Genomic DNA, 20,667 nt, shown 5'->3' with positions numbered 1-20,667 from the left:
TCGAATATGTTCGAGTCAAACAATTTTCAGGTCAAGTATGTTCGGGTCATATTCGTATCAGGTTAAAATCAGGTCGGGTGATGTTCGAGTTGTTCCAATTGTGGGTTAAGCTCAAGTCAATAATTTTATATTTTATTATTGTTATAATTAGAACTATCAATTCGGTTTATGAGCTTGGCTACGATTGAAGATGAACAATTTGGGTTAGTTTTGGCACTAGATATTTCAATTACTACGTATAAGGTAATTTTAGTTTGTGACATTTGAGGTATTGGGTCTGTTCGGAACAATTTCGGGTATCGGGTTTGTTATACTCAAATACTTCGGATCAGGTCAGTTTGGGTGTCGGGTCAAGATCAAGTCAACACCATTTTTGGGTCGGATATGAATCGGATCGGGTCAATTTTGGATTTTGGGTCAATTTAGAGTCGGGCCATCGAGTCTGGATCAATATTTCCAGGTCCATACGTATGGCCTGTTAACATTTACTTAATTTCAGTTCAGTTCATTTCAGTTCAGCTCAGTTCAGTTTAGTTTAGTTCCAATCAGTTCAGTTCAATTCAATTCAGTTCAGCTCCAATCAGTTCAGTTCAGTTCAGTAAATGTGAACAAGCCCGTAGTCTATATTTATGTAATACTAAATATAACACACTTTTGTCTTTAGTTGAGTTTTTCCACCCTTTCTTCACACCCAAAAAAAAAAAACTTTTATTAAAAAAAAAAGGGGTTTTCTAACCTATGCACTCAAACTTCTTCGGTTTTTTAAGCTGTGCCCATGCTTTTTCAAACGTCTAAGTTGCGCCCTCAACCTCACTAATTTTTATTAACAATAACCTTTAACGTTCACAGTAACTTTTTTTTTTTATTATTTTATTTTCTGATTTTTAATTTTTTTTAAAGTGTTAAACCAATTAGAATGGGACACGTGTCAAATTAATAACGCCAAATACCATTATTGATAAAATAACTTAACTTTCATTAACGGATATAAATGTTGAAGAGTATTATTGATAAAATATCGTGAGGTGGAGGACACAACTTATAACTTAAAAAAAGCATGGGTACATCTTAGAAACCGAAGAAATTTGGGGGCATAACTTAGAAAAGCCCCCCAAAAAAAAAAAGCATTATTACCTTATTGGTTAACAAAAATTCCATGTCTTCAAAAAAATTTCCTTTCTTCATTTGCAAAATTTAAGGTCACGAATTAGGAGCCCTTTCCCTAAATAATGTTGGGAAATTATCTAATTCCCAAATTACAGCTACTCTTTTTTTAATTCCCATTATACTGTCCACGTCAGCTAAGGAAAACAAACCGATTTTTTTTTTCTCGGTCCAACAACAAACCGCTACTTCAAGTAGCAGTTTTAATTTTGTAAACCGCTACTTCAAGTAGCGGTTTTCCTCAAAACACCGCGGTTTATGAAATTAAAACCGCTACTTCAAGTAGCGGTTTATGGGTTTGTTTTGTAAGTTTTTCTTTAAAAACAAAATATCTATAAATCAGTAATTAGTAAATACAAACCGCTACTTCAAGTAGCGGTTTTCTAATATGTAAACCGCTACTTGAAGTAGCGGTTTTCAGTAGCACACCGCTACTTGAAGTAGCGGTTTTCTAATAAACCCGTTTGTTTTAAAAATTCCCACTGAACCGGTGACGTGGACGGTATGGTGGGAATTAAAAAAAGAGTAGCTGTAATTTGGGAATTAAATAATTTTCCAACATTATTTAGGGAAAGGGCTCACGAATTACTTTAAATGAGAAAGAGTGATAATAACGGAAAGTAAGTACTACCAAGCTAGTAATAATATTAAATAATAAATGGCAAGCTTTAGTATAAAATAATTCTATACAAATATATAATAATGGCAATTAAGATTGTATGTGCCTTAGAAAATTTTATGCTATAATTGTCGCCACAATTAAAAGAAATATTTGATTACCTTAGCTAATTTTTAAAGTACATACTTCTTAGTTCTTACATTCTTTCAAATTTGTCATGTTCAGAATATACACTCATATTTTAACCATATTTTGTAATCTATACATAAATAAAATTATGTTATTTATGTAAATAAATCGTAATGTGAAGTTGAGTACGCTGGTCATATAAATAAAGTTGAAATAATTAAATTGGAACATACACGAATACAACCTTAACTCTCACATAAACAATACTTGTACACACTTAAGATTTAACCCCAATTAATCATCATGAGTCGTACGTATGAAGCAACATACGACGGGTCGAAAAAAAGGTTTTCATTTCCAAAAGATTGTTTCATGGACAATTTGACTAAGGAGAAGAGGGATGAACTTAGGGAACGTGGAGCAACAGATATACAAGTGAATGACACAGAAACAGGTTATGTAACATATATGGTGTTACAGTCTCAAGACTCAAGATCCTCTGACTTATATGACATATATGTGGCCGATGATTATGTTCAACATAGGCAACTTCAAGGTGGTACTAAGGCTGAGCTTACTTTCTCCTACAATAAGATCAACATTAATATTACCTATAGAGTTTTTTTTAGTTAAATTAATGCTTCTAATAATAAGTTTTTTGAGAAAATATTTCGATTATGTTAGAATAAGTTATGCATTGTAATAAAGGTTTATATTTCATATCCAACCTAGTATGAAATTTTATGCTTTATTATTTGATGTTTGGTTAAAGTATGAATTTAGAATAATGGGTAACTTTACAATACTACTACATGATTATATTCTTTTTATAGGTGTATTTAATGGTATTGATTGCTCAATGGATCTCTTTTTCATGGTCCCTTCCAACGACTGGTCCAGTGACACTCCATCACAAAATTAAGTTGAAGATTTAAACAGCCAAATACTGTAATACGATGATTTTGAAAACCTAATTAACACAATTTAACAAATTAAGGAAAATTCATATGCTTTCAAATATGAAGATAGATTTGAAGAATGTGAAAAATTAAGGCATAATGTGGGCGTTCACATGCATTGGTTAGTTGTTTACCATTAAATATGTCAAATTTTTTTAATTTTTTTTTTTAATTTTTTAATTTTTTATCTATCACGGCAAATGCTTAAGGTCAAACCTAACACAAATTATAACCTTTTTTTTTTTTTTTAACTTTACCAATTAATTGTGACATCGAGAGTATTTTAAGGAAATTATTTTCTTGAGTTAAGAGTTATTGTACTCCGTACATTGTAACAAATTATTCGACAAATGACTCACTTGAACTAAACTTGATTAAGATGATACATTCACTACTTGCAGTTTCACAAATCGCTGCAAAAGAATTAGACCAAAATACGTCTATTCCTTATCAAAGACAAAGACTATTCCAAAGCCAAATAACAAAAGAACAGCCAAACTAAAACTAACTTTATTAGGTTTCAAAAAAAAAAAAAAAAAAAAAAAAAACTAACTTTATTAAATCAAATAACCCTCTTTTTATGCTCACGAGAAGATAGATAAAAAGTCTTAAGATATTCATGTGCCTTAAACTTGTAGGATGACCTCCTACTAAGGCAATACACTACAACTATACATACACCCCTCATTCCTCTTCTTACCAAATCTGTTACTTTCTCTCTCCTCTTCTTTATATTTCATACATTGCTTTCTGTGCTTACTTAACAGAAAGTTACATCAGAATTTTTCCAGCAGATATCAGTCCATAATCATCATATTTTCTGCAAAAAATAAAAATCTCTTTTTTAACCAATCTTCTGCCTTTTGTACTTCCCATTTTTGTCATGGAAACTTCCTCCATTCTTGGTTCTGCAGAATCATCTGACAGTGCTGCAGCCAACTACCGCGGTGGTGAACACTCGTTTCACCATTCGCCACCCGGAAACTATGATGATAAGCAGAGTAATCAGGGGAGTTTTTCCCTGACTTCCATTCTCCTGATTGTCATACCTATCTTCATACTTATTCTCCTTTCCTTCATCGTAGTTCTTATTATACTACTTCGACGACAGAGGAGGTCATCGAAGTGTAACAATTATAACAGCAACAGCAACAGCGACAACAGCTGCAAGTTTGCTGCTGATACTGCCATCAGTTTTACTGAAAGCAGTCCAGGTAACAACAATGTTCACTACTCTATTAAATTTCATTCTTCAGTGTTATAAATTGTTACTTTCTTTAAGATTTCACTAGTCAGACCGTCAATTAAAATCTGATAAGATGTACTGATTCATGATAACTGAGTAGAGGTGAAGAATGGGTATATGTCAAACCCGAGCTCAAGGCGTACATCATCACAATTCAAACAAAAAGGTGTACAAGTATTCACATACAAGGAGCTGGAAATGGCAACAAATAACTTCAACGAGGCGAATGTGATTGGGCACGGAGGTTATGGGGTGGTGTACAGAGGGATTCTAGGAGATGGGACTGTAACAGCAATTAAGATGGTGAACAGCAATGGCAAGCAAGGAGAGCGTGCTTTTAGAATAGAGGTAAGGTTGCCTTTCATTTAATTCTTTTTTGGCCTTTCATTTCTTATTCCATTTTTAAGATATCTATTCATAATTTCATATGATGTTTCCTTTGTTCTTTTTTCTTTATCAATACAAACAGCAGGATAGAATGATAGATTAGCTGATGTCAGAATGTTCTAATTGTATCGATTCTTGTAAGGTTGACAACTCTCGTGAGAGAAATATAAAGAAAATTGATATTGAATCAATAGATTTGAAATAAAATTTCTTATGAAAGTATAATTTAATTGTGTTATTGAGTTATTGACCAATTATAACATTATGACCCTAATCAGCCTAGGAAGAATAACAGGATTCACAAACATAGCATGTAGGACAACTATAGATATTACTCATATTAGTGACAAAAACACGGGTTGATTGGCGTTATTAAATATCTATTATTAGCCACTCAAGTTTCTTATTCATAACCTTGAACTATATAGGTAGTAGCGTTTTCTTTTTTCAATAGCAAGAATCTAATGATAACAACCTATACAGGATTATTAAATTTAATGACAAGTACTTATCTTATTGTAAAGGGACTTAAGCTTTACTTAAAGATATTTTTGTCTATTAAATAAAGTCCTAATCTTAGTTTAAAAGAGAGAGAATTTCTTAGGGGTTTGACTTGTGCTCTACTATATTTTGTCATTTTCTCCTCAAGTTAAGTAAACCTCAGTAAAGAATAACTAGATTATGTGCCTATTTTGTATCCATATGAATTTGCATTTATGAAGCCTCATCAACTATTCACATGGTTTGAGAATTAATAAGATAACTTTTCTATGGGCAGGTGGACCTACTAAGCCGTTTACAATCCCCTTACCTAGTTGAGCTACTTGGCTATTGCGCGGACCAAAATCACAGGCTCCTAATCTTTGAATTTATGCCCAACGGCAGCCTACAGCAGCACCTACATTCACCTCACACATACCCTCAGCCATTGGATTGGGGCACTCGACTGCGTATTGCCCTTGATTGTGCTCGTGCCCTCGAGTTCCTTCATGAGCATGTAACACCTTCCATAATCCACAGGGACTTCAAATGCAGCAACATTCTATTGGACCATAACTTCAGGGCTAAGGTGTCTGATTTTGGTTTGGCTAAGACAGGTTCTAATAAGATCAACGGTCAGATTTCAACTCGCGTCTTAGGGACCACCGGATACCTGGCTCCAGAGTGGGTGCTTTTCCTTCTCCTCACCCCCACCCCACCCCACCCCCCGCTGTATTCTCATGCATCACTTTCTTAACCATATAACTGAAAACTACGAGTCTCTAATAATGCAATGTGGTCCTTACAGTATACATGTAAGGCTTAACATTATCCTGAATAGCATTTATGAAGCTTAAAGAATCATACTAAGGACAATATGCTAATCTTCACCTATAAAAAAGGAAGGAAATTAGAATGTTGTCTTAATAAGTAAGGACACACTAAATGCTAAACATTTATAATGACTAGTCCTATTTATTTATCATATCATGTGATCTTCTGTTCTTGGTATCTTGGGAGTTTCACTCTCTAATTAATTTTAGTTCTACAGGTACGCTTCAACAGGGAAGCTGACCACAAAATCAGATGTTTACAGCTTCGGGGTTGTTCTTTTACAGCTCATTACAGGACGTGTACCCGTAGATACAAGGCGTCCATCAGGAGAACATGTCCTTGTCGATTGGGTTAGTATTTAGTAGTGACTAACTAGACCCTCAACTGATTTTAACGATGCTGAAGTGATTACTACTGACTATATTTGATTTTTGCTGATTAAAACTGACTAGTTCTTTCAATTTTAGGCTCTTCCAAGATTAACTCACAGACAGAAGGTAATGGAAATGATTGATCCAAATTTAAAAGGGCAATACTCCCAAAAGGATATAATTCAGGTCAGAGAATATGTTTCATTAGCTTAAAATAATGATTATGCGACAGCAAAGCTAATTAAATGATCCTACTTCATCGTTTTTTCTACAGATTGCAGCGATTGCTGCTGTTTGTGTACAAGTAGAGCCAGATTACAGACCTTTGATGACGGATGTTGTGCAGTCTTTAATCCCTTTGGTGAAAAATCTTTCATCTGCTCCTTCAAGTTCATCCAGATATCTCACTAATTTCGTCAGTCCAAGGTCTCAGAGGCCGTCTTTGTCATAGTAAATGACTTCTCTAGGGAAAAATTGGTTTACATTCTTTTTAATCTGATGGAGATTTCTGCACTTCGTTTTTTCTCCTACAAGCCAATGATCAAGATTAAAATTGGCATGCAAATACATGAACACGGCCAAAATCAGGATTATTGGAAAGATTCACATTGCAGAGTATATTATGAAGAGGAGCACACAGTTCAAAGAGCAGCATGACCATGCATTTCAACACCAGGAATAATTCAAGATAACAGCATTAGACTCACAGTATAGCTTCCAATCCATGTACCTGAGAGTTAGACCGAGTCAAAAGAAAAACAAGTTGTGGAGTCTGATAATTTAATGCTGTACATGAATACTACAATGGTTTATCATTCTGTAAGCTTTAGCTTAAGTATAGAATAAGGAAAGTTCGAAGAAAAATATGTCCAGCTCTTATAGACATAGCTGTTTGAATTTACAGTTCTTAAAGCAATTTGATTTAGTTTGATCTGCAATAAGAGAAAACACTAATAGGTAACCAATCGAGTGTGTTCTCCCATCAGTTGTCTGTTATTATTTGATTACAGTCAAATTCACATATTAACAGGGGCTGTCTATTTTATGTAACGCGGACCTCTAATGCCAATAAAACAAAGAAACAGGTAACGAGGAAAAAATACTGGGAGCACAGGCTCGCAAGAAACACATATCAAGCTAATAAGCTATCAATTATGAAAGTCACTATCAAACAAGGGGTGCATTACTAACACATATAAGTATTAACTAGTGAAAAAACTGATTCGTATTTGATTAATTGACCCAAACTTAAACTGTACTGTGATTACACGTCTCAATTTGTGACTAATAATCACATTAAGATAAATGGCAATACACACAAATATGACCCAACCGAGTAAACCAAAATCAACCTTGAAATGAAATCCAATAATTCAAAACCATTCCTAATTTACAAATTTATGCGATGAAAAAAAGGCAAATAAGAAAATATTCCTTTCCTCTTATTCATCAATTAACAGGAGAAATTTGTCTTTAATATCATATTGTAATTGTCAGATCTCAAACTTACCTATCGTTTCACCAAAAGAATCTTGAATGAATACAACCTTACAATGTTTTTAGTCCCTACATATAGACAACAAAGAAGTATAAATCAGTTCATTACTACAACTGTAAATTTTAGCAGAAAATAGGCCTGGCAGTTAGCACGTACAAGGTTTCATGCCGGGCTAAATTTTGTAACTTGTACAATCAATCAGACATTTACTATTTTGTCTAAAGGATTCAAACAATAAACCACGGTTATTCATCTCAGAAAACGATTTTAAGGAGAAACAAAGGAATTCAATGAACGCAAACAATTGTAAAGTTAGCATACAGATGAATCAGAAGGAGAATTTTAGTTATCATTCAATAACAAATTAAACTGTAAAAAATTCTATGTTGTACTTAGCAAAAGTTAGAACATCAGCAGTCAGATACAAGTAGTAAATTCTGTGTCGAAATTGCAAATAACAGCTAAATTCTGGTGAAGTTACCAACGAGTTTAAGGTAATTTGTGTAACGCAGCATTATAACAATGCTTAACTGTTTGTCCACTGAAGACGAGCATCATGTTGCGGCAATGACAACGATTAGGTTTTCAGCTATGCTACAAAAGTTGTCTTCAAAATATAATCCTCGTAGAAATTTTTTACAAGATTGTTATAAACACTCATGAAAAACCTTAAGGTATTGGATGTAACATACTAACACATCTACCCAGGATCTATATGAAAGCAAAGTGAAACTGTGGAGAAAAAAAAAAAAAATTCTATGCGCAAAACCAAACATGAAAATGACAAAATGTCGGGTGACATTTCACCATCAAAACAATATGCTGATCTGCTGAACACCACTGATTTAGATGAAAGTAACAAGTGAAGTGAGTAAAACCAAAAGAGAAGACAAGGTAAATATTGCTGAGGCTAGAAGCAAAGATGTGATAACCTATATTGATATAGACCTCTGTCAAAATAGCTTGAAATAACCATATCGACTCATGATTGAAAAAAAATAATTAATTCTCATAATAATTGGCTTTAAAAACCCGAACCAAGAAGGCATGGATGCCAAAGAAGGGCGACGTGTGACAACAAAGATATTAATTAAACTTTGAAGGGTACAAGAATTGTGAATTATTATGCCAATTTCATTCAAAATCATTTATGTTGACCCGAACCAATTGAGGGTGATTATTTAGAGACAAAGGGAGTATACAACATACATTTGAAAAAAACTAATCATACAATGCTACATTTATAATTGAGTCTTTCGGTATACTCCGTAATTTATAGCCCAAAGCAATATAAAATCCATGTTAAATGTCACTGCCACTATTGGGACCATGTCATGTGCTCTAAATGCATGCTGCAGCTTGTTATATGCCAATCAGCAGAGGAAATTTCCTACTAAAACATTCTAAGCCTACATTTACATTTGTAAAGATGCATTACTTCCTTAACTGACGTTTACATCAACTAACATAATCTAAGCTAAAGCTACAAATCAGATATAGTTACATAACTATTATATCAGTCCAGAAAAAACCAGCTCATAAAACCAAAACACCAGATGGTAATGATACCACAAAACTTTCGGGGGGTCTATGCCAAGACTCAATCACCAAGAGAAATTTCAGATGTAAAGATTCTTACTTCAAATTTCTGAATCAGCTTCCGATTCTTTTTGGATGTTTGAGCTCTCACCACTTTCCTTATCTGATGCAGTGCTTTTCTTTCCAAGTTTATCTGAATATTTTGCAAAGGCTGCAGACAAAGCTGATTTTAAGATCACTTCTGGGTCTTTTTTCTGACGCTTGCTAGTGTCTTCTGATTTCTTCTCAACACCTGGTGGTTCGCTTTCTAAGGAGGTTGGAGTTGGATCATTCTGCACAGGGGCTTCAGAGCGGTTTGGCACCACACGTTTGAAAGGTTCATGAAAGGTGTCATACAAACGTTTAACCTAATTGATCAACAAGATATGTTAGTCAATGGTGCCTTCAAAATTTGGACTTTGACTCCATGTCAGAAAAGCACATCACCACACAGAGAGAAAGGAGAAAATGTAAGCGGAGAAGAATTTTGATAAAGTTGCTGAGTGCAAACTATAACTCTACTTAAGGAGAAACTTGAAAGAACTGAGATTAACAAATTCGAGACTTGGAGAATAAAGCCTGTTCTAATTGCAACTGACGGCATGAAAATCATTTAATGTTACTATGGATCAAGAAGATGAATAATATTGACAAGACTTGAAAGTACCTTACGCTCCCCAATGCCAGGACAACGGGCTAGATCTTCCATAGAAGCATCCATGATATGAGAAAGAGACTATAAAGTGCAATAAAACCATTAGAAAATCGCCTTCAAGAAAAACTTATCTATAACAAAATTGATCATCTTGCCTACCCCAAATGTGGAACCAAGAGTGACTACATCAGTTTTGTTAACATGTCGAACAGCAGTAAGGGCATGATTCAACTGCAACCAGATATGCGGTTCAGTAAAAATTTTGTACAAAAACATCTCCCCACACTATTATATGCTTTCATAAGATACTATACTGTTTAAGGACAAATTAAGAGCCTTTTAACTCGGCTGCTTTATATATATATGGATCAAAGCACTATTAATTTGTGGAGAGAATTATCCCAGATGGAACATACCCTTGATAAATAATCAGAGTCCACATGTCCTTGAATGATATCAGCTGGCTTGTTCTCATAGACTTTAATCGTTTCTAAATATCGACCACATTCTTCCAAGCTGATATACACAAAGAATGGAAATGGCAGGAAAATTATAAATCAAAGTTAGTATAAGCCTGCATGTGGATCAATATACATCATATATAGAACTAAATTTTGCTTAACAGGTCATGCAAAGGTGCTGCTGAAGTGGATTTATGGGGATTGAGTGAAATGAAAACTATTGGTCATGTTGACACACACTAGTAATATAATAGTTACATAAAGGAAGACAGCAGCATTCTATCATCCCAGGAAAAGAGATACTCCAGAACAACCAAATTTAGAAGAATTTTGGGGGAGTGGAGTAGGAGGCATTCACCAAAACATCAGTGCCATTGTGTGACCATGAAAACTGAATATATCCCAAGAAAAATAGAATCTAACTCCCCTAAAGAGCTTTAAAAGGATATATTTTAAGAAGTGCTTTATGCTTACCTCCAAGCGCAGAGAAGAGTGCAATCATGAAGCAGACAGGTTCTTGTGACTTCAAGCAAAGGCTTGACTACATCCTCCTGAAAACCATTATCATAATGTCGGACACAATTATTACAGCAGTCATAATATATGTAAATGACACTGCCATATAATTATATTCCATAAGAACCATAACATACATCAACCTGACCAAGGTTAAAAAGTTACTGAGTCAATCTAGTAGCTTACCACATCAACATGACATAGCACCACACGAAGTCTGAAGTTCTTCTGTAGTTCTCTTATACGAAAATAAAGATAGTCTGGATGAAGCAGGTGATAGCGGAGACTGCACAATATTAAATTCTAGGAATTTCATTAACACAATGAAAAGATGATAGAAAGTAACAAAAAAAAAAAAAAAATCCGTATGATAAACTAAACTAGAATAAGTCAGCGATTTTTCACTTAAATGATTAAATTCCATTCAGACCAGTCATTAAATAAACAAGATATGCATTCGCAGCTTGGCATACATGAAGATTGACGGAACTCATGCCAATCTCTTAATATTATTATGTCGCGATAACAGGAAATACAGTATACCAGAGATAATATTAAGCATCTGCCGATATTTAAATGTGAAATATCAGCTTTCCTGTGAGGTAAGTAGGTAACTTCAGTGCAAAAATAGCGAGAATATATGTCAAAAGGGATACATTGAAAATAAAAGTCATGACATCGACAATTTACTTGAAGACGCATTGTTTACATGAAACTCCTATCCAAACACCACCTTGTAAAATTGTAACCACCCAAGGCCCCAAGGTTATTTCTAAAGAGAAGATTTGCATAAGGAAAAAATGTTTTAACCAACCTTAAATAAAGACCACAAGAATTTTGCCCCAGAACATAGTCAGGAATAACTTCTGCAAAATTCCACCTTACATTTCGGATGTGCTTGAGCAGAGGGTTTCCTTTCTGCAAAAGGAAATTGACACATAAAGTTAGATTCTCAAACTTCTAGAAGTCCTTAATTCCATTAGAACCAACCAATCACTTCCTTCATCCCTTTGAAGAAATGTCCTTGAAAAAGGAATTTTAATGACTGAGGACTGAGGCAAAATATAAGCAACTGTTATGAACAATTACCAAATTAAGCAAAAATTTCGCCAGCAGCTTGATGATGGTGACTAAAGCCTCTAAAGATTAAATTGACAGCAATAAGCTAGAAAACCACTCAATGATTATAAATTACAAAGCTTAAATATATGTCAGTTGCTAACACTTGAACACTCCCCAGGTTAACTCCCAGAGCCCAAAAATAATAATGAAGAGCAAAAAGTAATTCTACTAACTGTCTGAGCACTAGATCTCCAGCAATAAATAATTAAGCATTTGCATTATAGGGAAACAGTACGCTTGAACAGGCCATGGACACCAAGTAAAAAAAAAAAAAAAAGGAAAAACGTAAGAATCAGATAAACTTCAGAAGTCCATTTGATAAAAAAAAAAAATAATAAAATAATAATAATAATAATAATAATAATAATAATAATAATAAAAAAAAAAAAAGGGCAATGAATGACTAACACCAAATATATATTAATCCAAGAACACCAGAGACCTACAATAGCAGCTTATAGAACATTAATGTGGTTTGCACAGAGAAAGAAGGTAGGGAAGGGCCGGTGAACGGTAAAAGTACAAAGAAGTGAAGTATCGACAAGGGGATTCAATACATTTGATCAGTCCCTGGCCCCTCAGCAATTTAAAGTTGTAGGTCAATTATCTTCCCATTCTTCCTTACTAACCACTAACTGAATATCTATCATCAGAGGAATATTTGCTTAAACCTCTTAAATATCCACTGCTCCTTTCTTAGTTTCCCAGCTAAGGGATATTGTAGATAGAAGCTGAACCCTTGTTCCTCATCAAAGATATCAGGGACAAGCCTTGTGCTCTTATCTATTCCATTTTACTAGAAAGTTTAATCATGAGGTTCACAAAGCATTGATACGAGAACAATAAAAAGATAATCCTGTCCCCAACAAAACCCTAAAAGAGAGCAAGAAAAAGAATGACATAGCGATGCTAATTTATTATAAACCAAAGAGATTGATAAATTCCCTCCCTCATCTTACCTCTCTTAACCAAAAAAAACCTGAACTGCTACCATTCTTTATCCTATGAAAAGTACTAAATTAGAAATTTAATCTTCCTATCCTATGATACTATAACTAATAAACACACTAAACTACACTATGTACTGAGGCAGCTGATCAGCTACCTCAGTTTTTACTTTCATCATATGGTCAATTGTAAATCCATCAATCTCCTTCCTGCATCCTGCGCTGCTCTCATGTCCTGATTTCTAAGAGATAAATAGTACCATCTCTTCACAATGACTGAAGTATTTCAACAGATGTGAGTCAATAATAAGTTCTATTGTTCGTGAAATTTCCTTTCTGGAGTCAAAACTGAATAAAAAGACCCAAACATCATATAAGAATAAATTAAATTTCCACTCTATTAATATGGCTTCCCATATATTATGGAATAGTATTTTTTCAATAGAGAAAGCCCGAGTTTAACTCTTTCATCCAAAGCGTCAACCCTGACCTAGAAACTTCAACATCATTAGCATCAGCATTAAGCTATAATGTTCATAAACTACTATTCCTTTATTGAGCTATCTAAATAATAAAGCCCAAAAAACTAAGTAAGAACAACTTATATATTGCCTATATTTGTATAGCTTTCCACATATTTTTGGAATAGCAATTCTTCTAATAAAGAAATCCCAAGGTTAGTTCTTTCATCCAAACTATCAATCATTCAAGCCTGACCTAGAAACCTCAACATCATTAGCATTTCAATGAATCACAAACCCAAATTTACAAGAACTTCGGCTCAAATAGACTGTTGTCACTCGTCATAAGAATTTCGGCGAAGCACAAAAAGAACTTCACTTTTCCACAAATAATACATGCTGCAATACTGCTAACAAGTTTCTCATTGCCTCATTTAATTTGTTGGCATACTAAACCCACTACAAGCTATGCATATTCTCAAACATCCACAATTCCTCAACATATTAAACTCAATTATTGATTACATTCTAATTTTATCTAACACAACATTATTCAATACAAAATCAATTAAGAAAAATGCAACAATATAGCAATTTAATCCAGAAAAATTGGAAAAAAAAAACAGAGAAATACCTGCCTGTGGCTGACAATGATGGCATTACTCTTCTGAACAAAATTATTACTCGAAACCCCAGTTTGCCTGATAAAAAAAAACAAACAAACAAATTAAACTCAATTAAAAAATACCCACAAAAATATAATTGAAACCCAGATCAAATTAACATACCCAGAAGAAGAGGGCACAGCCGAAGCCGAAGAAGAAGCATTTGATGAAGAGAGAGATTGAGAATTAGAGGTAGAAGGAGGGGGAGCAGCAGCAGGAGGAGGAGTGTAGAATTCGGATTTTTTAATGGAAGCAAAAGCTTGAGTGAAGGATTGAGAAGGGGTGAAAAGAGAAGGTTGTGTTGATTTAAGTTGATTATTCTGAAGAACTTCTTGATATGATGGGATTTCTATTACAATTGAGCTTTTCTTCCTTTGATTTTGGGGTTCTTCTGGGTTTTCTTCCATTATTGATTGATTTCTATTTTCTGGATTGTTTTGAAGTGGCAAAATCGCAGGACTTCGCTGATTATTTTAATATTTAATCCAATTGGTGGTGTGTTGGCATTTAACGCTGACGTTAAGTCTAAGGTTAAGTTTATTTTTGGTTCCCGTTTTATCTTTCATTTTTCCATCTCCGCATCCGTTATTTTTGAAATGCTCTTCAATCTACAGAAAATGTGAGGGTCGTGGAGGGGGTGAGTCGAAATTCAAGGTTGGAGGCTCAATTTCCAGCAACGTCTTGGAGGGTCGTCGGCTCCCGCAAAGTGGTGGAGCTCCGTCGGTGAGGAAGTTCAAGGTTTGGAACCCCAAAATTCCAGCAAAAGAGGTAATTTTTTTTGGTTAGATTTCGAAAACCCTAGTTTTTTTTATACCCTAGTTGATCGGATTTAGTCATTGTTGAGGATATGGGGTTGGGGGTTTATTAATTAGGTGTTATATGAATCAAAATGTGAGTAGTCCGAGTAAATCCAAAATTTTAACTCTCTTGAATTGAATGTGTAAGCAATTATGTGTAGTCTGCTTTGTTGTTGTTCATGGAATGTTGTTGGAATTTGTCTAGTAGTATATATTGTTCATTAATTGAGTGAATGTTGGTCTGTCATCGGTCGGAGGGTGAGTCAGTAAGAAGGTTGTGATGTATTTTATCTGTTTTTCTTATACTTTTGGAATTTTAATGTATTGACTGTGTCATCACCAGGTAGTATAAAGCAGTAATTTGAATATTTTATCTGTTTGATATTATGTGTATTATATTTGACTGATCGATAAATGTCATAATTTCTGTTTGAAATTAGATTGATTTATGTAATATATTGGGAGTGAAATTGGGTAAAAGATTTGCCATGGGGATTGAGTGTGATCTTGGGAAAGGCATAATGCTTGATTCTGTTGAGGACACACCGGTAATGTTTCATTCTGTTGTGGACAAAGGCAAAGGCATAATGTGTGATCATGTCCAAGAGTCGTCTGCTGATATTGAGAGGGGCCAAGTGATATCTTATAGTGGTGTTGCTGGTGAGGAACTTCCCTACATGGAATGTATGCCCCTGACTGTACCAAACTCTGCTGAGCAGAGACTAGCTGCCTTATCTCCAATTAAAACCATTGAGACTATGGAGACCATTGTGTCAACCAATCAAGTCAGCATGTACTCCTTTGTTGAGTCTCCTAAGTTAGGAATGGTATTTAAATCCTTTGAAGATGTAGAACAATACTACAAAGAATATGCTGAGCAAAAAGGCTTTGGGGTAACTAGAGTTTCATTTGCATTTTCCAAGATGAGTGGTGAGAGAAGAGGTGCAACATGGAAGTGTGAGTGTTGGGGCCCACCTGATATGAGGGCAAGGAGGGATGCCAAGAAAAGGGCCAAGGCAATGGAGTTGTGTGGCACTGGCGGTGTTGTTAACGGTGAAATTGGAGAAGATATATTGCAGCGGGCCAAAAGGACATCTAAGAAATGTTATTGTGGTGCCAAGTTATATCCTGGTGTTGATGATGATGGGCTGTGGGTTATCAGGAAGGTGAAAAATGAACATGATAACCATACCCCAAAACCAAGTGATGCTAAGTTGGTGAAGGAATATCGAATGAAGAAGTACACATCCAATGTGAGAGGAGATTAATGAATTTCTTTGATGAAGGTCTCCCTGTAAGACAAGCACATGCATGTATAGCTACTCAGACTGGGGTGGATAACCTTCCAAGTGTTAAGGACCTACAACATGAAGTTTACAAGAAGAAGCGGTTGAAAATGGAAGGTGGTGACGCAGCTGCAATGATGGCCTACTTTGATAAAATGCAAGCGGATAATCAGAATTTCTATCATGCACAAAGATTAGATGGTGAGGGCCGGTTGAAGGACGTAATGTGGGTTGACGCTCGTAGCAGGGTTGCTTATGAAGAATTTGGTGATGTGGTTTGTTTTGATACCACTTACCTAACCAACGAGTATGAGCTACCATTTGCCAACTTCGTAGGCGTTAATCACCATGGCCAATCGATATTGTTAGGGTGTGCCCTTGTTTCACACGAGGATTCAGACACATTTGCTTGGGTTTTTAGGCAATGGCTGTCATGCATGGGTGACAAACAACCGGGTGCAATTTTGACAGATCAAGCAGCGGAAATGCGAAAGCCTCTGGCAGAAGTGATGCCTAATGCACTCCATCGTTGGTGCATTTGGCACATATTGAAGAAATTCCCAGACAAGCTGGGGAGTTGCGAACAGTAAGTATAAATTTCCTTATGCTTTGATGTCAACTTATTTGTACTTGAAAATTGCGTATTACATTCCTAGTTTTACTTATTTGGTAATTAGAACTCTGTTGCTGCTGTATAAACAATATTCTGAATTTTGTGTTTGGTTGTTTTGGCTGAAAACAGTTGTTGTTCTATTATATCTGTGTGTATTCTTGTGATTTGCATGGATCATACCATCCCTGGTTTGTGACTAATTATTTTATTTGATATTAAACTTCTTTATACTGCCTGTATTCACTTTGAGTGAGTTGGTAATCATCCATTAATGAGAAGCCCTGTTGCAGGCCATGGTAGAACATATATTTCTGATTTATATGTCTGATATTTATGTCTGATATTTCTGATTTATATGTCTGATATTTATGTCTGATATTTATGTCCTATATATGTCTGAAGGCTCCTATATATGTGCTTGGTCTTAGTAAACAATAAAAATGGCTCCTATATATGTATTATATTTATGTCGCATATAATCAATGTGTTTGTGAATTTTGTATGGTCTGACATTTTAAAAGTAAGTTTGATGTCATTCCATTTCAATTTAAAATATGTCCTGTTCAAGTCTTTAAATCTATGTCCTGTTCAAGTCTTTAAATCTATGTCCTGTTGAAGTCTTTAAATCTATGTGAATGCATGGTTAAGTTTATTTTGATAATTCAACATTGCACATGGTACAGCTACGAAGATTTCAAGAGTCCACTTAAGACCCTCATATATGAAAGTTTCACTATTGCTGAATTTGAGCGTAGATGGGGAGAATTAATGACGACGTATACGTTAGAAGAGAATGAATGGTTATCTGATTTGTACGAGGAAAGGCATATGTGGGTCCCAGCATTTATGAAAGAACACTTTTGGGCTGGGATGAAGACAACGCAAAGGGTGGAAAGCATAAATAGTTTCTTTGACGGGTTTGTTAATCGGAAAACAAGGCTTTACGAATTTCCAGAGAAGTACAAAAGGGCCATGGCGAGACGTGTGAAAGCTGAGAATGAGGCAGATGCTAGGTGTGGCAAATATCGTAGACGTCTTGTAAGTGGTTTTATGTTGAGAAGTTCTTTCATGAGATTTACACTGATGCAAAGTTCCAGGAGATTCAAATTGAGTGTTGTCGACTCATACATTGCTCTGGGAGGGAACTTGATTCAATATCTACTTGAGGACCGGGTTTGGATCATTCCCGAAGGGAAAAGTGAAGAGGTGATCACTGATAGGAGGAGATTCTATTGTGTACTTTTTTACACAGTTACAAAGGAGGTCTCTTGTGACTGTAGGAAGTTTGAAACTTTTGGGATTCTATGTAGGCATGTCATCCGAGTGTATGATCAAAATTTGGTGTTTGATATTCCATCCAAATATGTTCTTAAGCGTTGGCGAAAAGATGTGAGTAGGAAGCATACTCGGGTTAAGGTGGCTTACCATGATCCCACGGAGAATATCGCTGTACAGACGTACAATACGTTGATGGCGGAGTTTCTGCCCATTTGTGACCTTGCTTCTGAAGTTCACGACAAGGAAACAGTGGATCTAATTGTGCAATCTCTCCAAAAACTACGCGAAGAAGTTCTGGCAAGTAGAGACAAATTTCTTGCAAGTCAACCATGTCTGCCCACCATGCCAATTAAGGAACCTTTTACCGTCCTCAGAAATTGGATCAAACATCCCTCAGGCAAATGACACTCCCGAGTCTGTGTCTAAGCCTTTAGGAGAAGGGAACACCAATGTACAATCAGCAGTGAAGGATCCTATATATAGGAAGAAGCCTCGAGGGCGACCTAAGGGTTCAAGGCATAAATCTCTTGCAGAGACTGGGTACAAGAAGAATACCGGGAAAAAAGGAAAAAATGCTGTTGCACCTGAGATGCATCACCCTCCTGTCCAGCAACCAACCGTAGGCAAGCTTCCAGTAAGGGAACATATCACAACCTGCTAAATATATTTTATTTAATAAATTAGGAGAGAAAGGAAAAAAGGTCATGTTTTTTTTCACAGTTTTAATTTCATTAAAATTGTTGCAGGCTAAGAGGAAAAGGACTCCAGTCCCCCAACACCAGAACACCATTGAGAATTATTATGATTTTGTTGAAGATGTTGCCGTGGATGATGATATTCTTATGAGAAATGGTGTGGGATGGTCTGGTCCCTCTGACACATTTTAACAACTCCAAGCATTGACATGTACTTGAGAGGGTCTGGGAAGATGTGATTTCTTTTGTATTTTGAACTAATATAATCATTGTTGTACTTAACTAGAACCCTTTAGGTAGGCATGACTCTGTTCAGACCTTGGTTATTGGTGGCTTAATGTTGATGTATGAACTCAGAGTATTGTTCTCGTAAATTCCAGTAGCATGCGTTGATGTCATTGTTAATTTTAACCGATGGCTTATGGGTTGGTGGGTGAGTTTTTATCATTTTAGCTTGTAACTTGTTATTTGAATTTGGCTGTACTTTTAACCTATGGCTTAGGACTGCCACAGTGATAGAAGATTTAAGTATGTCTTAAATCTGTTGTAATGCAGGTGTAAACATTGGCATTTAACCTAGCTGCAGTACCCCTATATCATTTCCAGCTGAACACTTTTTGTAATGCAGGTGTAAACACTATCTTCTATCACTGTGGCAGTTTGATATATTAATCTCTATATCCTATTGTAATTGCAGTTTGATCTTTTATTTAATTATTTTTATTTTGCTATACTTGTTTTGTTCATCCGATTCTTAACATGTCAATGTTCTCATGCTGTACAGAATTTAAGATGGCAGCAGAGTTGCATTTAAGTGCACATTTGTAATCTTCGGTGTATCGGTGTAAGTAATTCTCCTAGTTGATGCATCTAAATCTGGTATGTATTTCATTTGACTTTTTTCATACAAATTGGAGGACAATCAATCGTTTGTGTTGATGAATATTTGCATGTGTTGCTGATGTTTTTCATGATTAGGTAATCTTGTGTTGCTGATGTTTTTCATGATTAGGTATTCTTGTGTTAGGTTTGTTTTCTATTGTTTCAATATTATTCTATTCCCGGGTTTCTGCTTCAGCCTGTAGGATGGATTTGTATGTTGGGCCTGTTTAATTTGAGTTCACATTCATGCTGTAAGACTGGTTCATTCTTTGTTGATAGGGTGTTACGTATGTCACTAGATTGGGCCCTCTCAGGCTGTACATTGGGCTTCTATGTTGGGACCCCTCAGTTGAAATATAGATTTTTATATGCAAAGTATTGGACGACATTATGTTTGAGAGTGAAGTAGTAAAGTTTTTATTTGCAAAGCTTTGGACTTCTATGTTTGGGCTAAATTATGTTGTCGTAATTGAACCAGTTAAAATATACAGTTTTTAATGCACAGTTTTTGACTAAATTATGTTGGGACTAAAGTAGTACTGGGTAAAGTTTTTATTTGTGGACTAAATTATTATGCAAAAATTATTGGACTTCTATGTTGGGCCTTCAGTTGAAAAATAGAGTTTTTTTATCCAAAAAGTATTGGACTGAATTATGTTTGGAGTAAAGTAGTGAAGCAAAGTTTTAATTTGCAAAGTTTTGGACTAACTTAGGCGGTAATTGAACCATGTTGGGCTTCTATGTTGGGCCCTGAATTATGTGGAGACTAAAGTAGTACAGTTATTCGCAAACAACAAACTTAATACGCCTTACCATACTCATGATACGCCATAATTCAAACCATGCCAAAAGGGAAATTACCATAACAAGTTATGATACGCCAAAGGGCAATAAGTTACAAAAGATCTCGACTAACTAGTTCGGAGACAGCCACAATATAACACAACAAAAGACGAGGCTGTCTGACCACTTAAAGCAAGTTCATTGGCTATGCCAAGAACTGCTTAAATATGTTACAAACAAA

General features: G+C 35.2%; 3 protein-coding genes across 5 annotated transcripts; 2 read left to right on the top strand and 1 right to left on the bottom strand.

Annotated features, from left to right (window-relative positions):
• Positions 1-3,454: 3,454 nt before the first annotated feature.
• LOC145628849 (putative serine/threonine-protein kinase PBL7) lies at positions 3,455-7,154 on the top strand. The gene is made up of 6 exons (XM_081681267.1): positions 3,455-4,085; positions 4,218-4,465; positions 5,283-5,668; positions 6,036-6,168; positions 6,286-6,375; positions 6,464-7,154. The coding sequence occupies exons 1-6, from the start codon at positions 3,755-3,757 to the stop codon at positions 6,638-6,640; spliced, it is 1,365 nt and encodes a 454-aa protein (XP_081537393.1). The 5' UTR covers positions 3,455-3,754; the 3' UTR covers positions 6,641-7,154.
• LOC145628850 (DNA excision repair protein ERCC-1-like) lies at positions 6,578-14,525 on the bottom strand. Of its 3 annotated transcripts, XR_014111495.1 has the most exons (11): positions 14,216-14,525; positions 14,062-14,128; positions 11,712-11,815; positions 11,084-11,183; positions 10,856-10,932; positions 10,337-10,436; positions 10,080-10,151; positions 9,933-10,001; positions 9,327-9,633; positions 7,700-7,755; positions 6,578-6,716 (listed from the first exon to the last, which is right to left on the bottom strand). XR_014111495.1 is itself a non-coding variant. In XM_081681269.1 (10 exons), exons 1-9 carry the CDS (start codon positions 14,497-14,499, stop codon positions 9,328-9,330), a joined length of 1,179 nt encoding a protein of 392 aa, XP_081537395.1. In that variant the 5' UTR covers positions 14,500-14,525; the 3' UTR covers positions 6,586-6,716; position 9,327. The 3 variants fall into 3 exon arrangements, 2 of the variants coding, with proteins under 2 accessions (XP_081537395.1, XP_081537394.1); XM_081681269.1 differs by lacking the exon at positions 7,700-7,755 and having other exon boundaries at positions 6,586-6,716; XM_081681268.1 differs by lacking the exons at positions 6,578-6,716; positions 7,700-7,755 and having other exon boundaries at positions 8,898-9,633.
• Positions 14,526-16,156: 1,631 nt separating this feature from the next.
• LOC145627601 (protein FAR1-RELATED SEQUENCE 6-like) lies at positions 16,157-18,953 on the top strand. Its single transcript, XM_081679968.1, has 4 exons — positions 16,157-16,761; positions 17,472-18,363; positions 18,464-18,700; positions 18,813-18,953. Exons 1-4 carry the CDS (start codon positions 16,157-16,159, stop codon positions 18,951-18,953), a joined length of 1,875 nt encoding a protein of 624 aa, XP_081536094.1.
• Positions 18,954-20,667: the final 1,714 nt, after the last annotated feature.

The sequence above is a fragment of the Chenopodium album genome, chromosome 4 (genome assembly GCF_948465745.1).
Source record: "Chenopodium album chromosome 4, dcCheAlbu1.1, whole genome shotgun sequence".
In the NCBI taxonomy this organism is placed as follows: domain Eukaryota; kingdom Viridiplantae; phylum Streptophyta; class Magnoliopsida; order Caryophyllales; family Amaranthaceae; genus Chenopodium; species Chenopodium album.
This window is presented reverse-complemented; position numbering and strand designations above follow the sequence as displayed.